We start from the raw sequence: 20,572 nt of genomic DNA on the forward strand, positions 1-20,572 counted from the left end.
GACATCACTCAACAAGCCTCTGAGCAGCCGTTGTCTGCCAGGCACTGGAGCTGCCACAGCTTCACGGTCAGCTTATCTAAGTCTGAGTCCCAGCTCTACCACTGTATTAGTCTCCTGCTGCTGCCACAGGTCACCACAAGTGCAGCAGATTAAAACAACACAAGTTCATTATCTCTCAGTTTCTGTAAATCACAAGTCCAGGTGGACCAACTGGGTCCTCTGTCTAGGGTCCCACAAGGCCAAAATCAAGGTGCTGGCAGGGCTGCACTCCCTAAGCTGGAGGCTCATTCAGGTCGTTGGCCAAATTCAGCTCCTTGAAGTTGTAGAACTGAGGTCCCCATTTCCTTGCTGGCTGTCAGCCAGGATCCAGTCTTTGCTCTTAGCTGCCCACATTCCTTCTCAAGCTTTCCATGTGGCCCCTCTAACAATGACCAGTCAAGTCCCTCTCAGGTTTCAAATCCCTGACTCTACCCAGAAAAGGTCTCTGCTTTTAAGAGCTCATTTGATTAGATAATCCAGGTAATCTCCCTATTTTAGGATCTGTAACCTTAATTACATCTGCAAAATCCCTTTTGCCACGTTACATAAAATGCTCACAGGTTCCAGTGGATATCTTTTGGGGGTGGGGGAGGAAGTCATTCTACCTACCTTGACCATTTATTCCTGGAAACCAGGCAAGTCACTTTACCACCCAAGTGTGTTTCCTCATCTATAAAATCAAGGTAATGCCAGCAACCTCAAGGGGTTGTTTTGAGGATTAAATAATATAGCTATATTTAACTGAGTGCCTACTCTTTGCTAGAGACTCTGGCATTAGATGAGCATTAAGGGTCCAGGAAGTTAAAAGGACATTTAAATCCATGCTTGGCGTTTCTGACAAGGTCAATAATAGCTTACTTCAGTACCACAGTGAGTCATTTAAAAGCAATACTGTTCTGCCCATTAAGTCTACGGAGCAAGCAGGGGAGTGGGGGCAGGGGGCGGATCTAAGGGATCATTCGCCAGAGTAATTAAAGGAAACAAAGTGTGTGAAAACGTAAACAAAACAGCCACTCTAAAGCTGTACCAGAGTCTCTCTGTCCCCTCCCTGCCTCCAAGAAACAGATTTACCAACGATCCCAAGTTGCACTTGACTTTACAAAGGCTCAAAACAACCCATGAGACCTTGACTCAGACTCTTGAGTCCATCCACTAGATCAAATGGGGGTGAAGGCTGGGGGCAATGCACAATGGTAACTTAAAAAAAATTAAAATCAAAACCATCTTCTCAACGGTAAAGGCTGTTGAACTCGGGGGGAAGAGGCCAAGCAGTGATGCAGATACCCCAAGCAGGGGATACTTCCACACTGACCTTCTTTAAAGAGGGAGCAGGTGTTTCTACTCACCAGGTCTAGGTCTCCTACAAATATAGGCATCCTCTTGCCTTATTTCCACTAAAATCATGTGAACAGATTAACTGACAGCACCCAAGTCAAGGAATAATAGGAGGAGAAGCACTCATAAAACTGAACAAAGATCCAGCATTAGTGCTCCTTGGTATTTACCCAAATGCGCCGAAACTTCTGAGTCCACAAAAACCTGCGCAAGAATGTTTACAGCAGCTTTATTTATAACTGCCAAAACTTGGAAGCCACCGAGATATTCTTCAGTGGTGATCGGGCCGTGGTGCATCCAGACAATGGAATATTATTCAGCACTAAAAAGAAATGAGCTACCAAGCCCTAAAAACACATGGAGGAGGGCTTCCCTGGTGGCGCAGTGGTTGAGAGTCCGCCTGCCGATGCGGGGGACATGGGTTCGTGCCCCGGTCCGGGAGGGTCCCACATGCCACGGAGCGGCTGGGCCCGTGAGCCATGGCCGCTGAGCCTGCGCGTCCGGAGCCTGTGCTCTGCGGCGGGAGAGGCCACAGCAGTGAGGGGCCCGTGTACAGCAAGGAAAAAAAAAGGACGAACCCTCGTCTTATCGACGGATTTAGTTAATAATAATAAACATACCACAGTAAAGCTAGATGCTGACAATGAGAGAAACTGTTTGGGGAGCAGGAGGTACATGGGGCTCTACTTTCTGTTCAATTTCTCCATAAACTTAAATTGCTCTAAAAAGTAAATAAATAAAGCCTACCAATAAAAAGTTTTTAAACTGAACCAGACTCTGGAGCGGCTCCACTTCTGGTAGGGAGAAGTCCACCTGGCCCAGGCCACGGGGTGGGGCTTGCCTGGTGGCCAGCTCACTCTGGGACGGCCAGACATCTCACCAGAGCGGCCGAGGCCAGCGACATGGTCATGCGGGGTCGGGGAGGCCTAGGTCCTCGTTGCCCAGGCCCGCACCTGCGCCCGCCCCCGTCTCTCCCCCCCAGCCTCCTTACCTCCCGGGCGGCACTAGCCTGGCCTGGGCCTGGGCCGGAGACGGGGCCTCATGGCCCACGTCCCTGCGCTGCACCTCATCCCGGGCCACCTCGGCCGGGAGGGCGGGCGGCGAGCCCAGCAGCTCCACATCGGTCACCATCTTGCCGATGGTGAACCAGTCATTGATCTGGTCGAGGGTGAGCTTGCGCAGCATGCTCACAGGCCGGCGTCCGCGCCTCTTCAACCTCGGGTCAGCGAAGCGGGAACACGTCGCACCACGACGCAGCGCCCGCACGACGCAGCGCCCGCACGACGCAGCGCCCGCACGACGCAGCGCCCGCACGACGCAGCGCCCGCACGACGCAGCGCCCGCACGACGCAGCGTCGGCAGGCCCGCGGCCCCGCCCCGCCGCAAGCCCTCCAATCAGAGCGCTCCACACGCGCCACGCGCCCCCACGCGCCACCCTGACCTTGTGCCACGGGCCCCGCCCCGCCCCGCTGCGCCGTGTGAAGCCTGTCGGAAGCGCTTGCCCGTCAGCGACGCCGAAGTCCGGTTGCTGGGGGTCGGCCACCAGGTACCGAAGTTGGCAAAACGAGTCCCTCAGGGCCCTTCGGCCGTCTGGGGGCGCGGCCCAGCATCAGCGAACCCGGGATGTGCAAGAACAAGGCCTCCAGTCTCTCTCCAATCTCCCGCTTTGAGGGCTACTCCATCTGAGGCTTGGTGGGCGCTCTGGGCCAACACGGGACAGACGTTTATTGAGCACCAGCTGTGTGCCTGGCCCAGCGCAGGGTCGTGGTAATAGACCTCAGCATGGAGAAGATGGAAGGCAAACCAGAGCCTGCTAACCTGGGACACCTTGCACCTAATTTGGGGAAGGGAGCAAGGAAGTCGGGGAAGGCTTCTTGGAGAAAATGACACCTAAGTGGAAACCTGCAGAAGAACCAGGAACAAGCCCGGCGAAAGAGGACTCGGAGGGGGAGGTAGTCCGCTGATGAAGGCCTGAAGGCAGGTGGCCCTGCTGGCTGAATTGAGGATCTGCAAGAAGTTCAGTGGGGCGAGATCTTGACTAAACTGAGTTCATCTTCCTTCCTTCCTTCCTTCCTTCCTAAATCCGCGTGTCAGGGGCGGTGTCCTCCCCACAGCTAGACAGAACAGGTGGTGAGAGGTTCGCATTTGGAAGTCGTCAGCAAATGGATGGTGGTTAAAACCACCCTGGGAGCAGCTGAAATGGTCCAGGCCAGAGCGAGTGAAAGTAGACAAACTAGGAAGCAGCCTGAAAGAAGGGTCAGAGAGGAAAAATCCAGTAAAGATATACAAAGGAAGAAAGGCAACAGGGAGAATCGGAAGAGTGACGTTACTGCCTGCCCACCTTCACACCGTCAGTGCCCAGTGCAGTGTGGGCTCACAGGAAAGAGCCCTGTGAAGAAATAGGTGGGAGGAATCCAGAGCATGGCACTGGTCAACAGTGTGAGGGCCAATCAGTTAAACAAACACTGGAAAATGCCCAAGAGTGGCAGATAGGAGGTCAGCCTGAGAACAGTGCAGAGAGAAGTCAGACTAGGCCGGGTTGAGCTATTGGTTTCTTACAAAAAACAAACCCAGCATGGTACTGAGCTAGAAGCCCCAGGCCCTATCCTGGCCACACCACTAATGTATTACGAGCTTTGGGCCTCGTATTTTGACTGTTCCAAATAGTACAGGCTTCAAAAGTCCCCCTCACACACACATTTTTTGGCAAGGAAAAAAGAACATATTTTTCAATAAGTAAGAAAATGTGATCATAAAGTCATTTAGACTCTCAGTATGTCATTCAGCATTGGTTGGAAAATACTGCAACTTCATCCATTTTGTGAAGGCTAGCACATGTTCTGAATTTCACAAGATAGGCCAAAACCACTTCAAACAACTCTGCCAATCCCATTTGTGTTTCCTAGTACGTTACTGTTCCCACACTACCTTCCTTTGTTGATGTTACAGTGAGTGTGTTTCTAAGCGGAAGTTGCTCTTTTTCTGAAGAAAGTGCCTTTCACGCAGATGTTTTCTGAAGGGCTTTTTCTGTTCGTTGATCCTTTTGGCTTACTACCTCCTTCGGTCCTCCTGAGGTTTGAGTTTTTAACTGCAGTTGAAGGACACCGTCTTGATGCTTCTTCAGTTTTGAAATGTGTTGTCATTTAACTGCCACTTTCCAGACGAAACACTGGTTAACATTCGGTGTCGTGACAGAGTAAATGGCTTTGAGCCCCTTCATTTCATGAGTAGTTCTTGGTTCTCTTTAGTCATCTAGCCCAGCTCATCTGGCATTCCTGCCCAAAGTCCAGAGTTAAAAAGAGGCAGCTTCATAGTTCCGTATAGGCATGTAGACATCTAGGCCAGAGCAAAGGGGAAGGCCACGGAGCGGGCCTTGGTGGAAGTTTCACATACTTGCAACCCCAGAGCAGTTGGAGCTGCAGGCCCAAAGGGAAAACAGCTGAGAGCAATTCCAAGTGATGGTGATGCTGTGAAGTGGGAGGAGCTTTACCCAAAATACCTTCATATCTTCAGTGACCTTCCCAGCCACAAAATACAGCATTTTGCATTTTGAATTAATCTGCTGGGATGACCCTTTCTTTAAACATTGTTTTCTTTGAACATGTGTTTTTCATGGGCTATGTTAGATTAACAACTGAGGACATTAAAATTCTGTTGCTCTCAAGTCGAGTTTGAAGTTTAAAAGATTTGTCTTGAACTAGCTTTACAATGATGATGCTCTTCCTTAAGTTCTTCCTAAGTGCTTATTGTCCTCTGTGGTTTTCTAGCTCATTATAAGTCTAAAACATTCTTTTTCTAAGACAGTGTTTCTCAAACCTTGTCCTTGTCTCAGGACCCACTTACATGCTTAAAAATTGTTGAAGAGGGCTTCCCTGGTGGCGCAGTGGTTGAGAGTCCGCCTGCCGATGCAGGGGACATGGGTTCGTGCCCCGGTCCGGGAAGATCCCACATGCCACGGAGCGGCTGGGCCCGTAAGCCATGGCCGCTGAGCCTGCGCATCCAGAGGCTGTGCTCCGAAACGGGAGAGGCCACAGCAGGGAGAGGCCCGCGTACCGCCAAAAAAAAAAAAAAAAATTGTTGAAGAAAAAAATTGTTGAAGACCCTACAGAGCTTTTGTTTACATGGGTTCTATCTGCTTTATTTAGGGATTACAACTGAGAAATGTTTTATTTACTTCTTAAATTCATTTTAAAATGATAATAAGACCAGTTGATGTTAAAGGGAATCATTATGAAAAGTCACTATATTTACCCCCAAATTTTGGTGTTTGAGAAGAGTAAAAGACGCTTACATTTTCACAGACCTCTTAATGTCTGCCGTAATGGAAGATAGCTGGATTCTCCTGTTTTTGTACTCATTCTGTTGTGGCATCACAAGCCACACAGCCTCTGGGAAACTCCACCATACACTTGTGAGAGAACTCTAGTGAAAAAGACGAGTAACATCTTACCATTATTACAAACAATAGTTTCGGCCCTCGGGGGCCTTGGGTACCCCGAGACCACACTTTGAGCATCACTACCCTAAGTTTTCCAAGTTTTGCATGCAGCTTCATTTGATCCTAAGCTTTCACTTCAAAGTAGGACCAAGTCTGTTGCTCTTCCTTTCACCCTCCCCATCCTTCCTTCTGAGCTCACTTTCCTTCTGCGTGAATAATGAACGTTGATTTTTTTTTTTTTAATCTGCAGGCCTACTGGTGATTATTCCCTCAGTTCTTAGTTGGCCCAAAATGTCATTTTGCCTTCTGTTCTGAATGCTAATTTCCTCACGCGTGGAATTCTAGATTGGCAGTTATACTAAGACACCAGTTACACCTATGATAGACTTTCTTGCTGTTGCTTTCTCTTTTGTCTGTGTTCCTGAATGGTTTCTTCTAACCCAGCCTCCAATTCAGTAATTCTTCAACTGTCTAATCTGTTGCTAAATCAATCCAACTTCTATTGGGCTCTTTTTCAAGTCAGCTAAGTGGCTTTCTTTTGTTTAACTTTTTACAGTTTCCAGTTTTCTGCTGAGATTTTCAGTCTTGTTTTTTAATTTCTTGCACATATTAAGCATGGTTATTTTTATTTATTTTTTAATATTTATTTATTTTGGCTGCACGGGTCTTAGTTGTGGGATCTTCGTTGTGGCATGTTTAGTTGCGGCATGCAGGATCTTTTAGTTGTGGCAATGTGAACCCTTAGTTGTAGCATGTGGACTCTTAGTTGTGGTATGCACGTGGGATCTAGTTCCAGGACCAGGGATCGAACCTCGGCCCCCTGCATTGGGAGCACAGAGTCTTACCCACTGAACCACCAGGAGGTCCCAAGCATGGTTATTTTTAAAGCCTGCGTCTTTTAGGTCCAGTGTCTTGCACCCCTGTGAAGTCTTTAGATTGTCTGTTGAGTAGAATTACGATGCACAGAATTGATGCATAAAAATATGCAGAGCGAAACATGTTAACAGAGAAATGGCAAGAAAATCAGAGACGGGAGAGGCAACTTTTCTGCGTTTAACACAAGTAAAGATTCCATTTTTCGGGTAGACCGACTCGTCAGTTTTGTCCAAGACCTTCTCAGTTTCAGCACTGAAAGTCCCACTCCCAGGCAAATACGAATGGTTAAGTCACGTGATTGTCTCTCACACACACACACACACACACGCGCGCGCGCGCCCCCTCCCCCAACCCTCCAGGCGGCCGAACCCGGGCGGCCGCTGGGGGCGCTGGGGTGCGCAGGCGCGACCGGCGGAGGCGCGCTGGTCTAGGGCGACGCCGCTCCTTCCGCCTTCCCGGCAGGCCCCGCGCGGCGCCTGCGCGCTCAGTGACCTTTCCGAGTCGTCAGCTTTGAGTTGGGGCTGGCTGAGGCGCTAGTCTTTCGCCGAGGTGAGAGCGGGGCTGGGGTCGGCGCTCGGCGCGGGGTAGCCGGTACGGTGAGGGGCCGGATCGCGGGCGGCGAGGACCTGGGGCCCGGAGTGGCCTCCGCAGCGGGTGGGAGCCTCCCCGGTCCCACCGCGGCCACACCTCCATCCCCGCTGACCTTGAGGTCCAACTCTTCTACCTGCCCACGCGCACTTTTTACTTGGGTCCCCCAAACTGTAAAGGGAGGTCGTCCTGGGGTTAGCTGTTATTAGTCGAGGCCGCGCTACGCCTTTTCCTTTGGCCGTGAGAGGTTCAACCACCTAACCGAGCTTACAGGGCAGGTTAGTGATGGAGTCAGGATCCAAGCCGAGAGCTCCTTCCCCACGTTTACTCTCTTCTCTCCTTTACACCTCAAGTTTCCTTGCAAGCACACTGTTCTCGGAGCTACACTGTACATATGACAGGGCTTTGGGAGAGGGGGAAACGGGGACCAAAACGGGATCGGAGGTAATTGCAATTGTACGGACCTCAGCCTGTGAAGCCCGGTCTGAGGCTCAACGGGTCAGACGTTTCCTGTTTCCAGTGTAAGGTCAGGTGATAGTTTGCTGTTAATGTAACATACCAACCACTTTGCAGACTTAAACGGACACAACCGACACCCACTTGGCCTTTGAATAGGATGGGTCTTTGAAGGAATGGGCACTAATAAAATTCACACAGCTGGGAGACGATGCTAGATAGAGTGAACTCAGGCAGAAAAAGTAGGGGGCCTCATTTTGTAAACATTGGGAACATGTCGCTTGTCCAGCCAGATATGTCAGCCTTGGGCCAAAGGCGGGGTGAGAGGTAAGCATTTGCCGTGTACCTACCCTGAAGCACTCTTGGGTAATTCTAGGTGAGGAGACAACACCAGGGGTCTGGGCCCCGAGCAAAATATGGAGATAACAGAAGTTTCTTTGGCCCCTTCTTACCTCCTTTACACCCTCCTAGTTTGCTTTGCTCTTTTCCTTCTAGATCCTCTTCTGGCCTTGCTCTAAGGCCCCTACCTGACCTGGGCCTTGCCCTCAGCTTCTTAAGGCCTTCCTCGTAGAATCTCAGGAGCTTAGTACTGTTGTAGTCAGCTGGGCATCTGCAGAAATTCTTTCTGCTCTTGCTGCGATCATTTACTGAGTTTTTATTCCACACCAGGCAGTAGGTTGGGGTCCTTTACTTTGAGAGCCCAGTGGGGCAGGTGGAGCTATCCCTGTTTCACAGAAAGGGAAACCTCTGAAATGACAGCTTCAAGACATTGCCAGGATCGAGGGCAGAACAGGCTGAACTGGTGTAGGAACCTAGGATTCGCAGGCTTCCGACCCCATCGGTCTTCCTTCCCAGTCAGTGCTGGGCACAGGGAGGAGAGGAATTTGCTCAGTGCCTCTGAACTCCTCCTGTCCAGGGCTTCCAGAGGCTTCCTCCACATCCTGTTTGGATCTTCTCGTCTGCCTTTTCAGGGCAGGGCTGTGGGTTTCTTGGAACGTTATGCTCTGGCAGAGCATCCCGGTACTGCCTGAAGACAGGAAGTGTGAGGGCAGACACGTCTGCAAGGGGTTCCAGGAGGAGGACACAGCCACGTCTTCCTGGGTCACTCGGGGCTGGCTACCCTTCAGGCCTGGGTCTCAGCCTGGGTATGTTCTCTCTTTGGAAGAGCTGGAAGCCAGTCCTCAGAGCAGATTCTCAGTGATGAGGAGCAGATCCAGCTGGGTGGCTTACAGATGCAGCTGTGTGGTCTCAGGCAACTGTGTCCAGCCAGATGTGTCCAAGTAGTGCAGGAGATAAGCAAGTAAAGCACTTCGTGAATGCTGTTAAATTTGCATGACATTCTGAGAATAAAAGCTGCGCTCTTTGCTGTGGCCTGCAAGGCCCTGTATGACCTGGCCATCTTCTGTCCGCTAGCCCAGCCATGACACTTCATGTAACAAGCACTTGCTGTAGGACAGCAGATACTGCAATTGGCACAGAGCAACTCCTCCATCTTCGTAACAGCCCTCTGAGGCGGGTGCTGTTTTAGAGATGAGGAAACCGAGGCAGTTTAAGTTAGCTGGAAAGTGACAGAGCCAGGATTTGAATCTGAGTGACCACAGTGGCCTTCTCGCTGTTCCTCCCACTCCGAGCATGTTCTGACCTTGGGTCTTGGCCCGTGAGCTGCCTCTACCAAGGACACTGTTCTCCCAGATGCTCTGGCTCTTTAGAGAACTGAAAGTTCTCTCCAAAAAAAGTGAGGTGATGGATGTGTTAATCACCTAGACAGGGCAAGTCCCTACACATCGTGCACATGTATCAAGTCACCACCATGGTGTACACCATAAATGACTTACAGTTTTATATGTCAGTTATGCCTCAATACAGCTGAGATTCAAACAAAACAAAAGAAGGACTGAGATACAGCTGATGAACGTGAGCCCAAGCCTGGGTGTTAGTGTCACAGGGAAATCACCATGCCTTGACCATGTTCTTTCCCAGCTTTGAACGCCAACAGTTCTTAACATGGTGATGCAGGTATGCTAGTTTCTTCAAAAGTGTGTAATTCTTGGCATAATTTGGGGGCATTCGTGGACGATAGCCTTCGGAGAGGGGGACCATTGATGACAGTGCGGGACAGCACGGGCTGGGAGAGCTCTGAGGCTGGAGGAATGTGAAGTGAGGAGTGCCCGGATGGCCAAGGTCAGGGGATGGTGAGAGGTGAGTGGAGCTTGGAAAGCTGTTGAGAGCAGGAGTCCCCATGTAGATGTTGGAATGGCTTCGGGTAGCAGGTCTGGCATAGGGGCTGCTCCCTGTTGAATAGTTTGGGAAATAGGGTCAAACTTAATAAATGGAAACCTCTTACCAGTTAGGTTTAAAACAATAGTCATGGTAATATTTATCACTGTGTTCCTTTTCAGATGCTTCAAAGCCTTATTAAGAATGTTTGGGTCCCCATGAAGCCCTACTATACCCAAGCTTACCAGGAGATTTGGGCAGGAATGGGGCTGATGGCTTTTATCGTTTATAAAATCAGGAGTGCTGGTAAGTTTCTTTGTGTTTGATTCATTGGAGGTCAAGAAGAAAATTACTTTCAAGAGGAATCACGATTCATATTGTAAAGAAACTGTGGTTCTTAACTAGGAGTGAACATCCGAACCCCTGGTGGTCCTTTGTTAAAATGTGGGGAGTGTAAGAGCTATGTCAGCGATAAGAAATTTGAACAAGACCTTGATATCGGAATTGTTAATTTTCTTAGGTGTGACAATGGTATTTAGAATGCATAGGAGATATCCTGTTTTCAGAGATGCAGGTTAAAATATTTAGGGATGAAGTGTCATGGTATGCAGTGTATTACTGTACCTTTTCCATTGATCTGAATGTTTAAATATTTTCTTAATAAAAATAGGGGCAGAGTAACCATTTGGTTCTCAGTGAAGCAGAGATGAGGCCCAACTGTGTATGAATGAGTGATTGGTTAAAAAGAGGAAAGAAAGGAGAAACTTTAAACTGCAAGACTGGAGGTTAGGATCTGGTAGAGAGTGAAGAGTCCTGCAGATTCTGAAGGGCTATTTAACTGTTGAGAGAACATCTGTGGTAGAATTTTTACCACTTCTTGGCTTTGAGACACTATAGGAATTCCTATTTTCTGAAAGCTTCATTTAATAGCTTTGCCTAAGCTCTGAACTTTTCAGCCAAATGATGATTTCGACAGTGAGTCGACTAAAGGCATTTTTGTAAAGCATTGACATGACCAATTTTTCTTTCCATTTATTTTAGATAAAAGAAGTAAAGCCTTGAAAGGTAAGATTTCTGCTTCTTAAAATGGATGGGGAATGAAAAAACCCCATCGTACCTTTTTGGGACAAGGTATATCCCTGTTGTGAATTGAAGCTGCTGCGTGGTTCACTAAGCACGCAGAGGCAGTAGGAGCACTTCAGAACGTGGAGAGCGCTGGCCTGCTGGAAGCGGACTCTGAAGTTCCGCCCCCTACAGTCTGTGTGTTAAAAACCGTTGCTCACCCCTTGGGCCAAGTACAGCTTCCAGGAGTGAAATGAACTGATCGGAGCTAGCTGGTGTCACCAGTAGGCAGGAGGAGTTAGCTGTGCCAGTGGGCTGCCCTGTAGAGCGTGTTTTGAAAGCAAGAACCACATAAATTTGTGCCCTAGTGCTGGGCGTTCCTTCACTTCGCTTCCAAAGGACAGTGAAACTCTAGGCATCTGATTCCTGTGCAAACTTAGGACTGGCCCTTGACCTTGGGGAGAAGACATTTCCATGCCGCTTGCTCTTTGCGCCTGCACGTGAGCTGCATGCCCCTGTTGATTCCACAGACCCTCCATGTACATCCGTATAGAAATAACCCTCCATGTGCTCCATCATGTTGAAAGTTGTCCTTTGCATCTTCTGGCTTGTCAGTACATACCTATATAATGAACCACAGTCTGCTTGTTCCTTTCCTCCTAAATTGTATCTGTGTCGTGCTTCTCTTTGAAAAGCTTCCAGTCCTGAGCCTGCTCGTGGTCATCATTAACAAGCTCTCCTTGGATGGGACGTCGGTCTGGCTGTGTTGTGGGAACGTGGGACATCGGGTTGACTTGCAGCAGTGCCGCTGCCCTTGGGCATGAATAAACGTACCTGTGAGACCCATGCTGCCTGCGCCCATGTCCCTCCCTTCGACCCGCCCCCGCCACACTCCGAGTAGGTCTGCGTGCGCCAGGTGCAGCCAGAGTCTCGCCGAGCTGCCCTGTCCTTAGGAAATCCAAGGGGCCGATGAGTGAACACCTCGGTTAGCACAGGGGTGGAGGGCAGATCTAGGCTTCACACTCTGAAGGTCAGTAAATGGTAAGCAGATGATTCTGCTACTTAACTCCTATGACCTCCCTGAGCCTCTGTTTTCTCATCTGGAAATGGAGATAACGTGTAAGTTCTAACTTAGAGTTACTGTGGAGTGCAGTAAGAGAAAGTATGCAAGAGCATTATTTAAACTGTACAATGCCTTTTTAAAAAAAATTTTATTGGAGTATACGTGATTTACAATGTTATGTTAGTTTCAGGTGTACAGCAAAGTTATGTAAAATGCTGTAGAAATAGGCAATATTAGATCACATCGTGGATGGAATTATAAGCTCTAGAAAATTTTACCCAGAAATCACTTCTAAGGCAAGGTACATAAATTTTTTTTTTTAATCAATTGATACTTGTTGTAGTTTGGCTAATATCAAGTGAATGCTGCGTAATGTTTTTCTCCATTTAAGGCGATGACCAAAACCCCTAAAATTGCATTTAAAACATAGATTCTAAAGCAGTAAGCGTAGGGGTGGAATTGAGTCCAGTTTGAAATCTGGTGCTTTGCAGGTGACGGGGGTCTGCCTGTGGAATAGAAATGGTGGCCCAGGTCTTGGTCCTGGTCTCTCGCCATGGTTGGTGCCTGACAAATGGCTGCCACTTTTGGGTGGAGTCTCTGAGCCTTGGTTTCTTCTGTTGTAAAATGGGGATAAAACCCACTTAGCAGGCTCACTGCCTCACGGTTGTTGGCTCAACGGGGAACTGGCGTGAAAGCGTCGTACAGCCCCAGTGAGAGCTGGCATTGGAGCTGGGAGCAGGGTTCCATTCTAAAGCAGGGATCACATTTTCTCCGATAAGCTTTTGTTCTCTTCTCCCTCCAGAGGATGAGTCAGCACTGTGGATCAGAAAGTCCTAATCTTAAAAATTACTCACGTGGGCCATCTTTTCTGAGACAGGCATCACCTGGAGGGCGGTCAGCAAGGACTAGCAGGGCCCAGCATTTCTGCTTCCATTGGTGTGGCAAGGGGCCTGAGAACTTGTATCTCTCACAGGTTCCCGGGATGTGCTGACGCCCAGGGACCACACTTTGAGAACCACTGATCTGTACAAAGAACGTCCCGTCCCCTCCCACCCCGAGCCCTTACATCCACTGCATCAGCACCCACCCATGCTCCCCCTGGTGCTGTGCCTCTTGGCACACTGAGTCCTAAGAACCGAATGAGGCAGGGCTGCAGTCCCATTTTACATAGGAGGAAACTGAGGCTGAGAGAGGGCAGTGAAGTGCCAGAGGCCAGCTAGCCGATGCTGGGACCGGGACTTGCGCTCCGGGAGGCTGAGCTCTTATCCGGAGGAGGAGAAGGTGAGGCCTGGGCAGCCAGCCCCTGGAGTCAGCAGAGGAGCTGGTGTGCAAACCCTGGGAGTGTGTCCCTCTCTACCGCTTGTGGGTTCCTTGAGTTATCATCAGTAAATAAAAACCCATCATGGACCAGTTGCCCGTGCAGGATGGGGTGAGGGGCTCTTGGGATTTATGTTGTGAGGGGAACTTGGCTGAGGTGGAGTATATCCTATGAAAGGTGGACCCTGTGGCCTGTGAGAGCGGCCGGTTGGAGGATGTTGAGGAGAGACGTGCTCTACCCCCATCCCCACCCCTGGAGATTGTGCCCAGCGTCAACCATGCCTTAAAGAGTGGAACAAAACTGTCTTCCTGCTGCACCAAGTGGTTTCCCGTCCCTAGTTCCTAAGTGGAGACAGCGTGTTTTGTCGCAGAAAGGAGTTTTGTTGCTGCCCAGAACCCACTTGACGTTTGCACACAAGCCGGTCATGTCCCGAGGTGGCCTGCAGGTGGAGCCAGTGCACGCCGCCAGCCTGTCGTCACCAGGCTTCCTGTGGGCGCTGAGTACAGATGTGGGAGCTGTGCTGGGCACGGGGGGCACCCTGTTCAGAGCAGCGCTTGGGCAGTGCCGGCAAAAGAGAGACGTCTGTCTACAGAAGCAGAGAGGGCCTCGAACTCACCCGTGGGCAGGAGCAGCCAGTTTCCAGGTGGAGCTCCACGGAGGCCCTTTATCCTGAGGTCCACACATCGCGCCCATCCGTGCTTCGTCAGTGTTCTTCAGAGTGGCCTGTGGAGGACCCTAAAGGCAGAGGGAGGAGAACATGATCCCAGCATCTGAAGGGGTAACTTTCAAGAATGTGTTTCAGCCACCAGGGAGCCTCTGGAGGGGGCATGTGTTTCTTGCTTGTCATTGTATTAATATATCCCAGGGGTGTGTGTGCCCCAGTCAAGCTGTGTGGCACCTGTAAGATGATTGATTTGGGACTTCCCTGGTGGCGCAGTGGTTGAGAGTCCGCCTGCCAATGCAGGGGACATGGGTTCGAGCCCTGGTCCGGGAAGATACCACATGCCACGGAGCAGCTAAGCCCGTGCGCCACAACTACTGAGCCTGTGCTCTAGAGCCCACAAGCCACAACTACTGAAGCCTGCGCGCCTAGAGCCCATGCTCTGCAACAAGAGAGGCCACCGCAATGAGAGGCCCACGCACCGCAACTAGAGAAGGCCTGTGTGCGGCAACAAAGACCCAACACAGCCAAAAATAAATAATAAATCAAATTAATTTTTTAAAAAAATTTCAGGGCTTCCCTGGTGACACAGTGGTTGAGAGTCTGCCTGCCGATGCAGGGGACACAGGTTCGTGCCCCGGTCCGGGAAGATCCCACATGCCACGGAGCGGCTAGGCCCGTGAGCCATGGCCGCTGAGCCTGCGTGTCCAGAGCCTGTACTCCACAACAGGAGAGGCCACAACAGTGAGAGGCCTGCGTACCACCAAAAAAAAAAAAAATTCAGAAATAAAAAGCAGAGGACTTTCTAAAAAAGAATAAAATAGCGGATTTATGTAAAGGACACTAATTCATCTCTTTCCACCTGGTATCTCACATAGGACCAGGCATTTGTAGTAGGCACTCAGTGAAAGCAGAAGCTTGTTCTTTGAGAAGATAAATAAGATGGACACTCTAGCTAGACTGATGAAGAAAAAATAAAGGAAGAAGAAAAAAGTAATATCAGGAATGAGGGAGGTGCCGTTACTACAGATTCTACAGATATTAAAAGGATAAGGGAATATCACAAAGAGCTTGAAACCAGAAAATTCTGCAGGGTGTATGAAATGGACAAGTTCCTTGTGAGACACCACTGAAGCTGGCTCAAGAAGAATGGAGAACCCGAATAGCCCTAAATCAAAGAAATTTAATCTGTAGTTGAAAACTTGCTCAGAAAACTCCAGGCTCAGATGGCTTCCCTGATGAGTTACACCAGATATTGAAGAATGAAATAATACCAATTATACACAAATTCTTCCTTAATAGAACAGGGGGAAACACTCCCCAGCTCATTCTGTGAGAGCAGCACCAGCATGATTCAAAAGTAGAACGACATTAAGAGAAAACTACAGACCAATATTCCTCTTGAACGTAGATGCCAAAGTTTTAAACAAAATTTTAGCAAATTGAATCCAATCAAAAGTAAAAAGTCATGACCAAGGAAGGGTTGGGTTAACATTCAAAAATCAATGAGATGTGGATTTTAATCAATGGCAACATTCAATAGAGAGAATAGAGAGAAATTGAGATGTTTAAGAAACCCTGAATAGGATCAGGTTACGCTGGCAGGTTCCCCAAGAGAAAGAATCTGGCAAACAGCAGAGAACCTACTGATTCTTAAGAACAAAGACTAGATAATGACATAATCCTCAGCTGACTGACTGATAATCTGTCTACAGCATTGTTTTCTCCAGGGAGCAGGGATTACTGGCGTATTTTTTGATATACAGGATGACCTATATTTGTAAATGCACATATTAATGCTGAAGCTAAAATAGTAGTAGTGGGGGAGGGATGGAGTGGGAGGTTGGGGTCGGCAGATGTAAGCTTTTATATGTAGAATAGATAAACAACAAGGTCCTACTATGTAGCACAGAGAACTATATTCAATATCCTATGGTAAATCACAATGGAAAAAAAATTTTTTAATGTGTATATACATACATATATGTATGTATGTATAATTGAATCACCTTGCTGTACAGCAGTAACTAACACAACACTGAAAATCAGCTGTATTTCAATAAGAAAAATAGTAGTAGTTGTTTCTTAGGGCAGTGTGCTGTTATGTGTAGCAGAAATAAGGTGTTCTTTGCTTAACTAAAAAAAAAAAAAATCAATGTAGCTTACCATATTACTCCAATAACAAGGAAAAACAATAGCATCTCAATAGATGCCAAAAAAAAAAAAGCATTAGACAAAATTAAACATCCATTTGTGTAAAGTTTCTCAGCAAAGTAGGGATGGAACGGGACGTCCACAATATAAGTGCATCTAGGACTTCCCTGGTGGCGCAGTGGTTAAGAATCCATCTGCCAATGCAGGAGACATGGCTTTGAGCCCTGGTCCAGGAAGATCCCATATGCTGTGGAGCAGCTAAGCCCATGCACCACAACTACTGAGCCTGCGCTCTAGAGCCCGTCAGCCACAACTGCTGAGCCCATCTGCTGCAACTACTGAAGCCCATGCGCCTAGAGCCCATACGCTGCAACAAAGAGGAGCCACCACAATAGGAAGCCCGTGCACCACAACGAAGAGTACCCCCCTCACTACAACTAGTGAAAGCCCACGCGCAGCAGCAAAGACCCAACGCAGCCAAAAATGAATAAATAAATAAATTTATTTAAAATATACATATAGGGCTTCCCTTGTGGCGCAGTGGTTGAGAGTCTGCCTGCCAATGCAGGGGACACAGGTTTGTGTCCCGGTCCAGGAAGATCCCACATGCTGCGGAGCAACTAAGCCCGTGTGCCACAACTGCTGAGCCTGCACTCTAGAGCCCGTGAGCCACAGCTACTGAGTCTGCGCGCCACAACTACTGAAGCCCACGCACCTAGAGCCCGTGCTCTGCCACCTCAATGAGAAGCTTGCGTACCACAATGAAGAGTAGCTTCTGCCTGCCGCAACTAGAGAAAGCCCACACACAGCAAGAAAGACCCAATACAGCCAAAAATAAATAAAATAAATTTTTAAAAAAATTGTTTGTTTACATCTCCTTTCTGATGTTTCATTGTTAGTGTAAAGAAATACAACCAATTTCTGTATGTTAAACTTGTATCCTGCAACCTTGCTGAATTCATTTATCAGTTATAGTAGTGTTTGTATGGAGTCTTCAGGGTTTTCTATATAGTGTTCTGTCATCTGCATATAATGACAATTTTACCTCTTCCCTGCCAATTTGACTACTTTTTTTTTTTTTTTTGCTTGTCTGATTGCTATGGCTAAGATTTCCAATACTGTGTTGAAGAAAAGTGGTGAAAGTGGGCATCCTTTGTCTTATTCCAGATTTTAGGGGGAAGGATTATCAGTATTTCACCATTGAGTATTATATTGGCTGTGGGTTTGTCATAAATAGCTTTTATTATTTGAGATATATTCCCTCTATTCCACTTTTTAAGGGTTTTTATCATGAATAGATGTTGAATTTTATCAGATTTTTTTCTGCATCTATTGTGATGATCATGTGGTTTTTATCTTTTCTTTTGTTGATGTGGTGTATCACATTGATTGATTTGCGTATGTTGAACCATCCTTGTGCCCCTGGGATGAATCCAACTTGGTCATGGTGTATGATCTTTTTTATGTATTGTTGGATTCAGTTTCCTAATTTTTTTAAATATAAATTTATTTATTTATTTATTTTTGGCTGCATTGGGTCTTCATTGCTGCACATGGGCTTTCTCTAGTTGCGTTGAGCGGGGGCTACCCTTCGTTGTGGTGCACAAGCCTCTCATTGCGGTGGCTTCTCCTGCAGAGCGCAGGCTCTAGGTGCGCAGACTTCAGTAGTTGTGGCACATGGGCTCAGTAGTTGTGGCTCGCGGGCTCTAGAGCGCAGGCTCAGTAGTTGTGTTGCATGGGCTTAGTTGTCCGTGGCATGTGGGATCTTCCCGGACCAGGGCTCAAACCCATGTCCCCTGCATTGGCAGGCAGGTTCCTAACCACTGTGCCACCAGGGAAGTCCAGTTTGCTAATATTTTGTTGAGAATTTTTGCATATATATTATCAAAGATATTGGCCAGTAATTTTCTTTTTTGGTGGTGTCTTTGTCTGGGTTTGCTGTCAGGGTGATGGTAGCTTCATATAATGTCTTTGGGAGTGTTCCCTCTTCAGTCTTTTGGAAGAGTTTGAGAAGAATTGGTATGAATTCATCTTTGTATGTTTGGTAGAATTCGCTTGTGAAGCCATCTGGTCCTGGACTTTTGTTTGTAGGGAGGTGTTTTTTGTTTTGTTTTCATTTATTTTATTTATTTATTTTTGGCTGCATTGGGTCTTCATTGCTGTGTGGGGGCTACTCTTTGTTGCGGTGTGTGGGCTTCTCATTGTGGTGGCTTCTCTTGTTGTGGGGCACGGGCTCTAGAGTGCAGGCTCAGTAGTTGTGGCTCACAGGCTCAGTAGTTGTGGCACACGGGCTCTAGAGTGCAGGCTCAGTAGTTGTGGCGCACGGGCTCTAGAGTGCAGGCTCAGTAGTTGTGGCGCATGAGCTTAGTTGCTCTGCGGCATGTGGGATCTTCCCGGACCAGGGCTCAAACCCGTGTCCCCTGCGTTGGCAGGCGGATTCTTAACCACTGAGCCACCAGGGAAGCCCCCTGTAAGGAGTTTTTTTATTACAGGTTTTATTTCACATCTAGTGATCGGTCTTTTCAAGTTGTCTGTTTCTACTGTATTCAGTTTTGGTGGGCTGTATGTTTCTAGAAAGTTGTACATTTCTTCTAGGTTGTCGAATTTGTTGGCACATGATAATTCATAGTGCTCTCTTCCGGTGTTTTGTGCTTCTGCAGTATCAGTTGTGACCTCTCCTCTTGCACTTCTTGTTTTGTTTATTTGGGTTTTCTCTTTTCTTCATGGTGAGCCTTTGCCCAGCATTCTCCAGCTCTCCCTGAGCCAAGGGACAGCGCAGGAAGCCCCAAGATGGAATCCGCACCTCCTGCTCTCACCATGTTTTGCATACGCCCTTCTGGTGTCACTAAGCTCTTTTATTTTTTTTAATTGAAGTGTAGTTAATTTATAATGTGTTAGTTTCAAGTGTATAGCACAGTGATTCAGTTATATATGCATATATATCTCTCTATATATATATTCTTTTTCAGATTCTATTCCATTATGGGTTATAATCACTAAGCTCTTTTAATCATTACACATCTCCCTTGGTAGATGAATTTCTTAAAAGAATTACAAGGACGTTTTCCTTCCCATCTTGAAGGGTCTATGGAGGACTCAGGTGGGGTGGCTGCTGTCACTGCTGCCGCAGACCCCTGGGATCTGCTCATGGCCCTGAGTGCCCTCCCGGCTTTGCTGGCCTCCCCCATTGCAGCCCCTGCAAAGTTGCTTTTGGGGACTGGCCCAGGGAGGAGCCAGGAGTGCCGCGAGTTCACGTCCCCCGGGGCGGCCCTCCCCTGTGGAACCCCCGGATTGGCTTCTTCCTCTTGCAGAGTGTTACAAAGCCTGCTCCTCTCCGCCCTCGCGGTCTCCCCTGGGGCCACTTCCCCAAGAAGCCACCCGCACCCGCGTCCTCTCCCGGGAGTCAGCTTCTGACCACCCATCCTGAGCCTCCAGACACCTTTCAAATGAACGTGACAGGAATCCCAGGGGTGCCCAGTACACGGCCCTGCATACAGGTACCTCGGCATGGCGGCCATGCCTCTGCGCTCTCCCCTGACCTTCATATCACCTTCCTTCAGGTGACTTGATACCCCAGCCTGTGGCTTGGGAACATCACAGCGGACCTGCCAGTGTCCTGAAGCATCCAGGAGACTGGCGGGGGCCCAGCGCCTCCCCCACCCCACAAAGGGACTCCTGTGGGGAGCACAGGAGCCGCCTGTCCTGGAGGCTGGGGTTCTACCTCCTGCGAACAATGGCCGGACTCAGTGCAGACACTGCCACTGAAGTGCGGGCATTCTGTCTTTTGAAAAGGGCAGAGAGGAGCCTTGTGTTTGCATCTCCTCTCTGGCCTCAAAACCCAGTGGCTTTTCCAGTGAAAGCAGCACCGTGGCCTCCCATGCCCTCACCCGGGGAGCCGGAGCAGCTCCAAAGTCCATCCCGTGTGCTGAGGCGCCGCTGGCCTCAGAGCCTCTGCCAGCCTTCGAAGTGGGGTCCCTGGGTCCCCATCCCTGCCAAGAAGCCCTTTCCACAGGTGAGCTGCGCCCTGAGCTCCAGGCACTGCCTAGAGGTCTCCGCACCCCACCTTCAGGAAGGAAGCAGGGCTCTGCCCTCACTCCCCAGATCCCTGCCCTCGAGCCCCAGCACCCTGGAGACAGTGGTCCAGGAGAGGTGATTCAAGGGCACTGGACAGGGCCGCAGCCCCCTTCCAAAAGGAAGCAGGTGCAGAATGATTGAAAAGAAGGCCTCTCTGAAATGGCTTCAGCCACAGCGGTGGCTCTCAAAGTGGGGTCCCGGGGCCACTGCAGCGGCAGCAGCATCTGGGAACCGGTAGGAAATGCAGGTCCTCAGGCCCCACCCAGACCTGCGGCATCACACACTCGGGGA

The 20,572-nt window shown here is 48.9% G+C and overlaps 2 protein-coding genes across 9 annotated transcripts in view; one reads left to right on the forward strand and one right to left on the reverse strand.

Moving 5' to 3' along the window:
• Positions 1 to 2,657, reverse strand: part of TDRD9 (tudor domain containing 9) — a 114,700-nt gene extending 112,043 nt beyond the window's left edge. For all 7 annotated transcript variants that reach the window (XR_013825334.1, XR_013825335.1, XR_013825336.1 and 4 more), the window contains exon 1: positions 2,366 to 2,657. Coding sequence is in view for 4 of the 7 variants with exons in the window: in XM_079908017.1 (XP_079764143.1) it covers positions 2,366 to 2,559 (194 nt within the window). In the remaining 3 variants the exon portion in view is untranslated. The remainder of the gene's footprint in view (positions 1 to 2,365) is intronic.
• Positions 2,658 to 6,786: 4,129 nt separating this feature from the next.
• On the forward strand, positions 6,787 to 12,119 carry ATP5MJ (ATP synthase membrane subunit j). Of its 2 annotated transcripts, XM_079912735.1 has the most exons (5): positions 6,787 to 7,237; positions 9,583 to 9,748; positions 10,132 to 10,255; positions 10,991 to 11,014; positions 11,707 to 12,119. In XM_079912735.1, the coding sequence occupies exons 2-5, from the start codon at positions 9,737 to 9,739 to the stop codon at positions 11,739 to 11,741; spliced, it is 195 nt and encodes a 64-aa protein (XP_079768861.1). In that variant the 5' UTR covers positions 6,787 to 7,237; positions 9,583 to 9,736; the 3' UTR covers positions 11,742 to 12,119. The 2 variants fall into 2 exon arrangements, with proteins under 2 accessions (XP_079768861.1, XP_079768862.1); XM_079912736.1 differs by lacking the exon at positions 9,583 to 9,748 and having other exon boundaries at positions 7,044 to 7,237; positions 11,707 to 12,101.
• The last annotated feature ends 8,453 nt before the right edge of the window (positions 12,120 to 20,572 follow it).

This window comes from Stenella coeruleoalba (genome assembly GCF_951394435.1).
Source record: "Stenella coeruleoalba genome assembly, chromosome: 2".
In the NCBI taxonomy this organism is placed as follows: domain Eukaryota; kingdom Metazoa; phylum Chordata; class Mammalia; order Artiodactyla; family Delphinidae; genus Stenella; species Stenella coeruleoalba.

What these genes read in the sequence shown, in the direction of transcription:
- ATP5MJ (XM_079912735.1), top strand. An exon ending in TTATAAAATCAGGAGTGCTG is followed by an intron (nt 10,256 to 10,990) that starts GTAAGTTTCTTT and finishes CATTTATTTTAG; the next exon opens with ATAAAAGAAGTAAAGCCTTG. An exon ending in AAGAAGTAAAGCCTTGAAAG is followed by an intron (nt 11,015 to 11,706) that starts GTAAGATTTCTG and finishes CTCTTTGAAAAG; the next exon opens with CTTCCAGTCCTGAGCCTGCT.